Raw genomic sequence first — 12,899 nt, 5'->3', positions numbered from 1 at the left:
AACTGTACATTCACTTTTACTTGTAGAAATCCATAGGATATCTCAATCAGAAACACAAAGCTGCAAATCAGCCTGCTTCTCAATAGAGTTGATTGCGTGAAGATTTCAATTCAAACATTTGCAGTCTTTTACATTTCAATAACTACCATCTGGTGTAATGATATTCTAGAACTGTGAGAATAAAGGCTGCACACACACAGCTAACAGCAGTTGTAAACCAAGAACTTTCAAATAATGGGGGAAGATTTCCTTCACACAATAAGTGTAATGGAATTACAATCACATTCCTTATGAATGGGTTATTAGAAAAGGCATGGGAGAAATGGTCTTTCATAAGTTGGCATATCATAGTCATTTCTAGTGTCAGGGTCATTTATAGCGTAGAGGGAGGACATTCAGTTCTGTAAATGTAGTCCATCTCCCCTACAGACCCACTCTTTGCTCAATCCCCAGAGCCTAGCAGGTTTATTTCCTTTATGGACCCATTCAATTTCATTTAAAAATCATTATTTCCACTTCCTCCACCCTCACAATTAACATATTCCAAGTCATTACCACTGTAAAATGTGTCTCCCACTTGCCCCCACCACATCTCTTTCCCAACATCTTGAAAAACATTATGTCATTTTGTCTTTCTACCATCAGATGACAAGAAGAGTCCTTCCTTGTCCAAGCCTATGACAATCTTGAATACCTCTTTAAAACCTTGTCAATCTTCTTTGCTCCGAGATGAGCAACCCTGGCCTTTCTAATGTAAACTTGTAACTGAATGCCCACACCTATTACAACCATCCCTCAAGCCATTGTGGTACATTTTCACACCCTTTGAAGGGCCTTCACGTACTTTCTAAAATGTTAGGATCGGAGCTGGACACAAAACTGTAAGTGAAGACTAACTTACACTTAATAAAAGTTCAGCATGTATTCCACTTTTTTGTACTCAGTGTGTCTATTTATGAAGCCCAGAGTTTTGCTGACAACTCTCAATATGTGCTGCCATCTTCAAAGATTGATGCACATGCACCCCAGAGACCCCATGTTCCTGAAATCCCTTCACAACTTTTCCACTAGATCTATATTGCCTCCCATGATCCCTTCTGTCAAATTTGCCATCTGACATTTTCTGTTTTTAATTCTGTTTACCACTTGCACGTCCATTCTGTTAGCCTGTACCTTGTTGCAAGCAATATATAAAGCATTTTTTTTAGTATTACATAAAGAATTTCTATCTATCCCAAGGGATAGGGTAGGGGAATGGGGATGGGTATGGATAGGCTGCTCTTTGGAGGGTAAGTGTATACTCAATGGGCAGAATGGCCTGCTTCCACATTGTAAGGCTTTTTATGATTCCAAACTGCCCAAATGAGTATTATCTTGCATTAAACCATTTCTTAAAAATAATAATGTTTTCCATTTTTTCCACATAAAGCATCTTTCAAAGAAAGACATGCATTTACGTAGCATCTTTCACAACCTCTGGTTGTCCCAAGACACTTTACAGCCAGTTGACTGGGCATCCCAATTGTCATCCAGAAGTTCTGTATTTACACACATCAAGTTCACCAATGCACTGATTTGATAACAACCGGTTAATCTGTTTTTTTATGATGTTGATTGAGATGTAATTATTGGCCACAACAATGAGGGAACTCCCCTGACATTATTCAAAAATAATGTCATGGGATGTTTTATATTTGAGAGGACAGACAGAGTCAGAGCTAAATGTCTCAGCCAAAGAATGGCACCTCCAGCATTGCTGCATTCTGTGCTGAAGTATTAATGTAGATTTTAATCTCAAGTATATAAGTAGGTTTTGACTCTACAATCTTCTAAATTTGAAGCAGGAATCGAACTGCAAAGCTACAGTTTCACTACCTCACTCCTTTCTTGAAGAGGTTCATGTTGACTTCTCCGCTCAGAAGAACGAACCATTTGTGGAATCCTGAAAACAAGTTTGCTTAAAAATAGCTATTCCTCAGCAGACTAGTACACAATAAATGACTCAGGCTGCAGATTTGTGACATACAATGCACTGTGTGGGATCTAATGTGTGTGTAAGGTACAAAATTAGAGCAGGTGAGAAAAAATTGTCAACATAACATCTCAAGTCACTTTTCACTGCTATTCTGTGATGGAATTGGATTGGTAAAACCCATAACGAAGCCTGGGATTATCCACTCATATTGTTGAACTCAAGGGTGGATGCCCCAGAGAGTACAAAGGAAGGAAAATGAAGATACAAAAAGGACTTTATGTATTGAATAACTTGAAAGGGGGAAGGGAGAGGAAGTAAGACATGGCCCAATAACATGTTTGCACTGTAATTACATTTTCTTCTGCATAAAGCCATATTATTAAGCAATTTACATACTTGAACTATGCTGTAATCAAAACTATAAATGCATTGCATTGACAGATTTTAAAAACTACTTTACTCCAGTATAACTGCAAAAAGAGCATGCTCTCCATCTCCATTTCTATTTTAGAAGAGGAATTTTTCCCATTTTCTCCTGTCTCCTCCTCAATACATAATGTGTTAACGGAGGTAAACAGTTGGCTACCAGAGCACTATCAATATATGTTGCTTTCGGTTGGGCAGAGAAATATTGCAGCAGTACAAATGTAAACTTCTCAGTTTGGTTGTCTCACCAGTCTGTGCACACTTTTCTGGCCTTTGATCAGTGGTTACTCCCAAACAAAAATTCACACAATTTTGCAATCAAGCCCTTCTCACCATGCTGAACTGGCATTTCTCATTTCTTTCCCTGGGATTCAAAGCCAATGACACTGGTCAACTGAGCTCCATTAAGTCTAGGTGAACCTGTGGCCTTCCTCATATGGCACAGAGAACATTATGCATTTTCATAAAAGCGTGAAATTAGATTTATATATTGCATGTGTTTTGTTTTAGGCAGTCAAGATAGAGTGTTGCAATCAGTACTGACTTTAATAATGGTTTATATTCAAAGTTAAAAATCACACAACACCAGGTTATAGTCATATGTATAATTGGAAGCACACTAGCTTTCGGAGCGACGCTCCTTCATCAGGTGTTTATATTCAAGGTATTTAGTAATTTTGTGGATTGGTGTCCATTAGCCATAAATAGGAAGTTAGCTCAAATATTTTATTCTTCAGCTATAGGATGTTTTAAATGTTCATGAACCCGAACTTCTGTCTCCTCCTCCTCTAATGTTTCAAATTATAGTTTTGTTATGATTCCACTTTAAACTCTATTTACTACAAGAATTAATGTTTGACTTGTGTTAAACATATCAAGCCATATATTAGTTGCTGGTTTGAAGTTAGAGCAAATGTAACTAACTTAGGTACCTGGAGTAATCTAGTTTATGCAATGTGCAGAATACAAAATATTCTAACAATGCTCACAGTTGAATTCAGACACAAAAAAACCCACAGTCATTTAAATGCAGTGGCAATGTTGCAATTGTACATTATCAATCCTTAATGTGTTATGAACCTTTTAATGGGAGGTCCATATTTCAGCCATGTGCATGGCAATTAAGATAATATAGGAGAAATGGAAAATTACAGTGTCATGCATTAAATTAAACACTGAATCCTTGAAATCCCTTGCTGAGATAATAAATCAGTACCTAATCAGTCAATCTTAGCTGCCACATAAATGTTTCAAACTATTTTGTCTCTCCACATTCACTAACAGCATGAAATGAGATCAATATATTTCACCAATAGCTTCTTAGAATGAATGAAAAGAAACAAAATTAAAATAACTTTGCGTTTATTCAATGAGTGATGTGGGCCACAATCTGTTCAAATGCATGCATATACACACTCAGAACTTGGTCACCTTTCACTCTTGAGTCCTTTTAACTTGTAAAATGTAATAGCAAAACATCATGAAATAATATATGATAAAAGGAAGGTTTTCTTCCTGACACAGAAAGCTATTTTAATTTGACATGAATATTTATCATCAAAACGTCATTTTATTATGTGATGCTATTAATATCTGGATTGTGAATGGATCAATAAAATGTACTTGTAGAATATAATGTTTATTGTATTATAATACATATTCAAAGTCAATTTGAAAAAATATATAGAATCAAACTACCCTATGGTGCAGTAATTCTCACTTTTAACAACAGCAAAACCATGTCTGACATGAAGCAACATTTTAAAAAAATGTTGAGTTCATTCCAAGGAAATTAAGGATTTACAAAAATACGTTTAAATGGTTAATCCATTTCCTAATTCAGTTTTACACACAGTGTTACACCTGATTAAATTTCCAGTTGCTGTACAAGATAAAAATTGTGAATTTGGGTAAAAACATTTTTTTTGTTTATTGACAATTCTACACTAAATAAAAAGCAAGTATTCAAGCATGTGATATGAACTTTTTTTTGAAGGTATATATATATAATCATCTAGTTGAAGTAGTGCACATGATAAAAAGAATGCTTTGAAATCTCCTTTATAACTTAAGATGCAGATTGGTCAAAAGAATGGCAAAAATGAATTATGTTTAAAGAGAGTAAACATTGTTTTTAGCACATTGATCATATGAAACCTAATGGATCAACTCCTATCAAGTAACAAAACCAAAAATTGCTTTAGATATAGCTCAACAATTTAGTAAGGAGATATCAAGTAATATTAGTCAATTGATTTCAATTGCTTCATGTGTAATATCTGGCAAACACCTATTTGTATCTAGAAATCGATTTTATTCTGATTTTTAAATAAAATCGCTCACAAATTAAACAATCGTATAAGGCATCTAACGGAGCAAGCAATTTTAACCATCAATCATTTGATAACATGTCGATAATACATAACTGAGGCACAATTAAAATGCATTATGAGACAGCAAATGCAGCAATCTGTCCATCATAATAGCATCACTGCACTGCATCAGTAATTTAAAGGGTCAATTTTAACTTGAGTCAAGGAATGCTATTAATACAACAATGGTCTAATTATAGACATCCTTCTTTAAACTAATTAGAGTGACAGTTCACAAGTGAGATCACTAAGTATTTATGCAGTGTAAAAAGATAGCGGTGCTGTAAAGCGTGAAACAAATAAAAGATTATTCAGGAACGGAGTGAGAGGCAGTTTAAATCGCCATGTATTCTGTGCAGCAAGCGAAAAACTCACCAAGCATCTGGCTGAACAGAAGCTGTTCTAGGTCACCCAGCACTGTGACAACAAGCTCAGGATCCACCTTCAAATAAGCTTTCTCTTCAGGCTGCTGGCTCTTGCTTGTGGCCGGAGTTTGTTTTTTAACATTTTTAGCTTTGCTGGACAATATTTCATCGTCTGACTTGCTGCCGTCGCCAGTGCTGGCTTCGGTCGATTTGCTCAGTGGCTTGACTTCAGCCCAGGGTCCTCGTGGGATCCTGCTTGGTATCCCACGGGTGGAGGGTGCTGCAAGAGGCTTGTTCACACTCGGGGCCAACTTGCCCTGAAACAGCGAGTGCTCCGATTTTGACAAAGATTTAGACATCGGTGCATCTTTATGTTTGAACCCTCCCTTCCCTAGCGTTTGAGCCGACTTTGACATATCATCGCACCATTTCGGCTCGTACAGCTGCATCTTCTTCTCTGCATCAGTCAGGAACGAAAGATTCGTGAGTGATTTTTGCTTCCTCAGGTTGGTTCCACCTTTAAACACCTTCAGCTCTGTCGCTCGGTGCATCGTTGGAGGTTTCCCCTTCTTCCCGTGTTGCCCTGTTCCCTTTCCATCTGCCTGCCGCTTATAAACCTTCACATCTTCCGGATTCTCATCACAAATCTCAGTCTCACAACACTTGACATTTGCACCGAGCATCTTGTCTGCGAGTAATCATTCGCCTGCGGTGGAATTGTTGGAGAGCAGGGAGCTTTCCAGCCCCGGTATTCAATCCAGATAACCCTCCCTGAAACAGCTCCCTTCAGCACAGCCCGCTTGTTGCAACATCAGATGATCAGCTGCCGCTAGCAGATTGATCACTAGAAGAATGTCATCACCAAACGCCCTCCCCTGCTTCCAAGATGCTATGTGCTAGGAAAGAAAAGGCTATTCCATCATTACCAGCAAAAGGGGGAAATCAGGGAGCAGCTTCTTTCTTGTTCAATGTGTGTGTGTATCTCTCTCTCTCTCTCTCTCCAGAATCTCACAATTGAGGAGAACAGCCATCAATTTAAATAGCTGTTGTGGCAACAGCTTTCAGTCCGGCATTTACATCAGCTCAATTAGCAAGACAGGAAATACTGGGAGCGAGAGAGCTACAGCATGGGCTGGACTCAGCCCTCTCAGTATTCAGCCCACATCCCCTAATGTATCCCAGCTTCCTCCACTGCAGTGGCTGCTCCTTGCTGCCATGGTAGCAGACATCTCAGTAAAAAAATAGACCAAGAGCACAGCATAAAACATTTAAAATGTCACCAACATGAAGGCAAAACACACAAGGAGCAAGTCCCATCATTTTAAGTTTAGCTGACCACAATTTTCACCCTTCCACTAGTGAAACCTGCATTGATGTTGCCATGTAATTATTAATTTCAAAAGTGCATGTAAGGATGGAAGATACCATGCCATAACTGTGAAAGGGTGAACGGATGTCTTTAAATAATTCCCAAAATGTCTTCAGAAAATTATTGGAAAGGTTACTGGCACGCTTTTATACACATCCAAAATATTTCCTTCATATTGCATAAAATTGTGCATGTTATTTTAGAAAATTGAGACGTATCTAATGAATGCCTTGCCCCAGCACACAGAGGTGTATTGTCTCAGAGGGTAACACACATAAAGCATAACACATCTCTGACGTCTCAGTGAAGTAACTGGGGAGCAAGTGGAGAAAACAATAGGTCTATATGAGGAATACAACATTAATATTATAATTCCTGTCTTCCAACAAGAAATAGCACAGTCCCACTCAGAACATATTTGAATCAATTTTCCCAGCTTTCAACTTGCATTTGCATCTATTCACTCATGTTCCATGTCAAGCCACTTATAAATCAGCTCCATTTAGATTACTGCCATGGAAAAAATACATATGCAAAGCAATCTTATACAGAACATATTTGAAGATCCTTTGAAACCATCTTTTTTTTCAGCAATGAATGTAAAAAAAAATCAAATATTTAAAGGAGAGGTTCTTTACTATGGCAGGTTATCCTTACAAAAAAAAAGTGTCTGCTGACCTTGCAAAATAATCCATTTGCAACCCAGTTACACAAATAATGAGTAGCTCAGGGATCCAGGGTAGCTTGGTAAGCTAGATCTAAAACTGGCTTAGTGGTAGAAGATTGAGGGTGGTGGTGGAAGGCAGTTTGTGTCACTGGAGGCCAGTGTCCAGTAGCATACCAGTGTCCAGGTGCTGGATCTCTTTTTGCTTGTGAGAAATAGATATTCTACCTCATATATGCAAACAAACGATATACATGGGAATGTTGGGGGAAGTTAGTTTTCAGACGACATGGTTAATAGTGAGGAAGAAGATTGTAGGGTACAGGCAAATATAGTTGGGTTGATCAGACAGGCAGATTAGTTGGAGATGAAACTGAACTCTGTAAAGTGTGAGGTGATGCTTTTTGGAACAAGTAACAAGACAAGGGAGTACTCAATAAAAGGCAAGACAGTAGGAAGCTCAAAGGAATATAGGGGCCTTGGATGTTTGTCCATACATCCCTGAAGGTGGTAGGGCAGGCTAAAGGTTGGTTAAGAAGGAATAAGGGGCACATGCATTTATTAGTTGTGGGATAAATTACAAGAACTGTACAAGACTTTGTTTGGGCGACAGCTGGAGTACTGTGTGCAGTTCTGGTCACCACACTATAGGCAAGATGTGGTTGCACTGAAGGGGGTGCAGAGAAGTTTCACTAATATGCTGCCTGAGTTGGAGCATTTTCACTATGAAGAGAAGCTGGATAAGCTGAGGTTTTTCTTCCTTTAAATCTGAGAAAGTGGGAAGAGGTGGATCTTTTTGAAATGCACATGATTATGAGGGGAATGGACAGGGTAGATAAAAAGCAGCTGTACCCCTTAGTTGAAGATTCAATAACAAATCTGCATAGTTTTAAGGTGGAGGGCAGAAGGTTTAGAGGAGATTTCATGAAACAAATTCTCATTCAGTGAGTGATGGGAATCTGAAATGCATTGTCTGGGAGGGTAGAAGAGGCAGGAAACCTCACAACCTTTAAAAATTACACGGATGAGCAGTTGAGATGTCATAGCTTTCAAAGCAATGAGCCAAGTAGTGGAATTTGGGATTAGTGTAGAAAGGTTGGTGCAGATTCAAGGGTCGAAGGATCACTTCTGTGCTATATGATTCTATGACTCCACATTATTATAAAAAGAGAAGTTTGCAAAGCACAGGGTGAAATGTATAGCACAATAAATAGGGCAGCACAGTGGCTCAGTGGCTAGCACTGCTTCCTCACAGCGCCAGGGATCCAGGTTCGAGTCCAGCCTAGGGCGACTGTGTGGAATTTATACATTCTCCCCATGTCTGCGTGGGTTTCCTCCAACAATCCAAAGATGTGCAGATAGGTGAATTGGTCATGTTAAACTGCCCATAGAGTTGGTGTATTAGTCAGGGGTAAATATGGGGAATGGGTCTGGGTGGGTTACTCTTCGGAGGGTCGGTGTGGACTCGTTAGGTCGAAGGGCCTGTTTCCACACTGGAGGGAATCTAATCTAATGTATCATTTCTTCCTCACACCAACATAGAGGAGAAGACCTTGAAATTCTTGAGATGTCCTTAGTGCAAGGGAGTGAGTGAGTTGTGGGATGGAATAAAGCGTCATGCACCATGGAAAAGAGTGACCTTGTTGAAAATACTGGGGTCAGGCTATTGAACACACCTCGAGTGAAGCATTCCCACATTTTCATCTCCCTGAGAAATGACAGAGGAATTTTGCAGCACCAATTCCCTGCCATGTCAGTGGGCTATCATATTGATGAAACCTCCAAAAGGGAGTTTCATGAAATATGAGCATGACTTCCTCTGGCAGGGTAGACAAATCAATCAATTATATTATAAATCTTACCTGAAAACCTAAAACTTCCTCTGTTACAATCCCCCATGCCTTCCTTCAATAACCAACCTTGCAACAGTGGCACTTGAAATTTACAGATATCAGAATATTCAGAATAGTACTACACTAAAGAAGGTCAGACAGTCCATCGAGTGATTTAGTTCCAGCACCAGTGGGTGCCCCTAGTGAAGAACCTGTAGGAAGCATACACAGCTTTTCACTGGAAGGCACAACATGGTGAGGAGGCAGAAAACTGGCTAGTATTGAATCTCCTTTCAGATTAAGGACTCAAGGGATCAGCAATCCAGTCCCATAGTACTCCTGGCCAACCAGAATCAGACTGTTCCCCATTCCCCAGTGTCACTGGAGACTTTAGCCACTGCCGGTAACTTTAGAAACTATTTACCAGGGATCATTGCCGGACCCTTCGACAGAGGTGAGTAAGGCAACAGGGGAGATGCCGGGTGCAATGTGTCAGTGAGGGGTTTTGAAAGGTAAGGTTAGAGGGTGAGCTTGTAGCAGCCCCTTTCCCCCAGTGTTAAGTTCTTCAATTGAGCATTGAGTATGTGATTCCAAGAGGCCTCCCTGATAGGCTGATGGTAGGTCAGCTTCTGAGACTTACGGGAGGACTCATTGAATTTGTGTGCCATTTAAATTCCAATGTCTGGACCATGGGTTTTAAGCAATTTTTTTAAGGTACCTAATTGAAATCTTACCAGGAGCAGAGAGAATTCCTCTGTGGCCTTCGCACTCCCATTAATTAGGAGCAGTACTCCTGCTTGATTCTGTTGGACCACTTCTGTTTCCATTCCAAAATTAAATCCAAATAATTGTGTCCATATCCACTCTTTTGACAAACAGGCCATTTAGTCCCACTCCCCAACCCCGGAGATGTGATATTGAACCATGCAAGACACTTGTTCAACCTCAGCTGCAACACTGTGCACAGTTGTTGGTGTCACATTATAGGAAAGACACGAATGCATTGAAAAGAGTGCAGAAGCAATTTGCAAGAACAGTTCCAGGAATAGGAAACTTCAATTAAGAGGATAGATTGAAGAGGTTGGGTCTGTTCCCCTTGAAGAGAAGGCTGTTGAGAGGAGATTCAATTGACATTTTCAAAATCGCGAGCAGGCTGCATATAGTAGATAGGGAGAAACTGTACCCACTCATAAGGGAAGAAAGTACAGGAGGGTATGGATTTAAAGTGAAGTGCAAACTAATCAAACGTGATGTGAGAAAAACTTTTATACACAGCAGTTAGTTAGGCTATGATATGCACAGCTTGGAAGTGTAGCAGTGGCAGATTCAATTGAGAGATTGATGAGGATATTGGGTAGAAATAGTGTGTAGGGATATGGGGAAATGGGAAGAAGTTGGCACTATGTAAGAGAACAGGTGCAGGCACGATGGCCTGAATGGCCTCTTTCCGTAAAAATTATTTAATTTAGAGTCACAAAGATGTACAGCATGGAAACAGACCCTTCGGTCCAACTCATCCATACCGATCAGATATCCGAACACAATCTAGTCCCACCTGCCAGCACCCGGCCCATATCCCTCCAAACCCTTTCTATTCATATACCCATCCAGATGCCTCTTAAATGTTGCAATTGTACTAGCCTCCACCACTTCCTCTGGCAGCTCATTCCATACACTTACCACCCTCTGAGTGAAAAAGTTGCCCCGTAGGTCTCTTTTATAGCTTTCCCCTCTCACCCTAAACCTATGCCCTCCAGTCTGGACTCCCCCACCCCAGGGAAAAGACTTTGTCTATTTATCCTATCCATGCCCCTCATGATTTTATAAACCATTATAAGGTCGCCCCCTCAGCATCCGACGCTCCAAGGAAAACAGCCCCAGCCTATTCAATCTCTCCCTATAGCTCAAATCCTCCAAACCAGGCAACATCCTTGTAAATCTTTTCTGAACCCTTTCAAGTTTCACAACATCTTTCTGATAGGAAGGAGACCAAAATTGCATGCAATATTCAAACAGTGGCCTAACCAATGTCCTGTACAGCAGCAACATGACCTCCCAACTCCTGTACTCAATACTCTGACCAATAAAAGAAAGCATACCAAACGCCTTCTTCACTATCCTACCTACCTGCGACTCCACTTTCAAGGAGCTATGAACCTGCACTCTTTTCCCCCACTTCCTTGTAAGTTTCTCTGCTTCAAGTTTTTATCCAATGCATTATTTGTTGAACTACTGTATCCACCATCCCATCAGGCAGTGCAATCCAAATCACAAAGAAATCCTTATGTTAAGTAAGTTTTCCTCATGTTGCCTTTTCTTCTTCACCCAATCATTCTAAGTCTGTGCTCTCTTATTAAAGACACTTCAGCCATTGGAAACAGTTTATTTTTATTTCACATGGAGTATTATGTACAGTTCTGGGCACCACGTTTTAAGCATGTGAACATATTGCGCATAGTGCCGAAGAGATTTACGGGGATGGTTCCATGGATGGCAAACTTCAGTTATGAGGATAAATTGCTTTCCTTGGAAAGGAGATTAAGAGGAGATCTGATCAATGTTATCAAAATTATGAGGGGTCTGGGCAGAGTAGATAGGGATAAAAGGGTCAAGAACCAAAAAACACCAATTTAAAATGTTCTGCAAATGCAAGATGAGAAAGAATCTGTTTTACACAAAAAGGAATACACTGCCGAGAAGTAATGTGGACACAGGCTCATTCGCGACTGTGAAAAGACATTGATTCTGTTTCAATAATCATCTAATGTGTAGGTTAGCATGAAAATATAAGAAATTGGCATTAAGCCAGTATACTCAGAGATCTGGTGCAGTCATGATACTTAAGTGGCCTCTTTTTACACCTTGACAATTCCATGATTCTGTGATTTACTCTTGTCTAAACACATCTGTCAAGCCTCCATTTAGTTTTCTCTGCTCTAAGGAGAAACATCCTGGATTATCCAGTCAATCCACATAACTGTAATCCCTCATCTTTGGTTACATTCTATAAATCCCTTCTGTATCCTCTCCAATGCTTTCATATGCTTCCTAAAATGATGCCAAAATTGAACCCAATACTCCAGTGGGGACCAAATGAGTGTTTTATACAGAGTTAGCAGAACTTCCTGGCTTTTGTACGATATATTATGCCCCGGAATTCCACATTCTTTAATAGGTTTGTAAATCAGTCTTGCCACTTTGCAAGATTTGTGCATGGAGGGTCTGTCTTCTCGTACTTTATTTAAATGATGAATAAGAGTTGTAGGGTTTCCAAAAGAGTTAGAAAAGACAGACACCTTCATTAACTTGAGGCTTCCAATGAGCATTGTGCTGAAAATCTGACCTCACTTATCATTATAAACATAGGACCTAGAATTTACAAATAGTGACTACTTGGAACTAATTGGAGCTATCCATTGTTTTCTGACTAATTGCCCAATCCTCAGTGAGAAAAGTCAAATCTTTTATCAATACAAGCTTACTTTATAATTAATTAATCAAGTTATTGCACTTACTAATATCTGTGAAAAAGAATCAAGTCACAGGTAACAGTTTTGGTTCATATCAGAGTAAAAGTGCGATATGGGGGTGAAAGGACAAGCAGCAAGCTCACATCACTGCAGCAGCATGAGGCATGACCTACTGTAATTTCCATTTCTCATCTGCACTCTGGATGTCAAACTCTTGGCTACAGTTGGAGAAAGTGAGGACTGCAGATGCTGGAGTTCAGAGTTGAAGAGTGTGGTGCTGGGAAAGCACAGCCAGTCAGGCATATCTGAGGAGCAGATTCCTGATGAAGGGCTTATGCCTGAAACATCAAATCTCCTGCTCCTCGGTTGCTTCCTGACCAGCTGTGCTTTTCCAGCACCACACTCTTTGACTCTTGTCTAAAGTTA

At 39.8% G+C, this 12,899-nt stretch overlaps 1 protein-coding gene across 4 annotated transcripts in view; it reads right to left on the bottom strand.

Moving 5' to 3' along the window:
- LOC122563237 (neuron navigator 1) overlaps window positions 1-12,899 on the bottom strand; it is a 653,551-nt gene that overhangs the window by 356,253 nt on the left and 284,399 nt on the right. The window contains exon 1 of one of the 4 annotated variants that reach the window (XM_043716845.2): window positions 5,149-5,940. The exons of the other annotated variants lie outside the window; for them this stretch is intronic. Coding sequence (XP_043572780.2) covers window positions 5,149-5,821 — 673 coding nt within the window. The 5' untranslated portion in view covers window positions 5,822-5,940. Of the gene's footprint in view, window positions 1-5,148; window positions 5,941-12,899 lie in introns of those variants that run through there. 4 annotated transcript variants of the gene reach the window in all.

Source organism: Chiloscyllium plagiosum, unplaced genomic scaffold (assembly GCF_037043375.1).
Source record: "Chiloscyllium plagiosum isolate Xiang-an unplaced genomic scaffold, Cpla_swu_hap1 HiC_scaffold_26, whole genome shotgun sequence".
Taxonomy (NCBI): Eukaryota; Metazoa; Chordata; class Chondrichthyes; order Orectolobiformes; family Hemiscylliidae; genus Chiloscyllium; species Chiloscyllium plagiosum.
The sequence above is the reverse complement of the archived record's forward strand: the minus strand, read 5'-3'. Positions and strand labels throughout refer to the sequence as shown.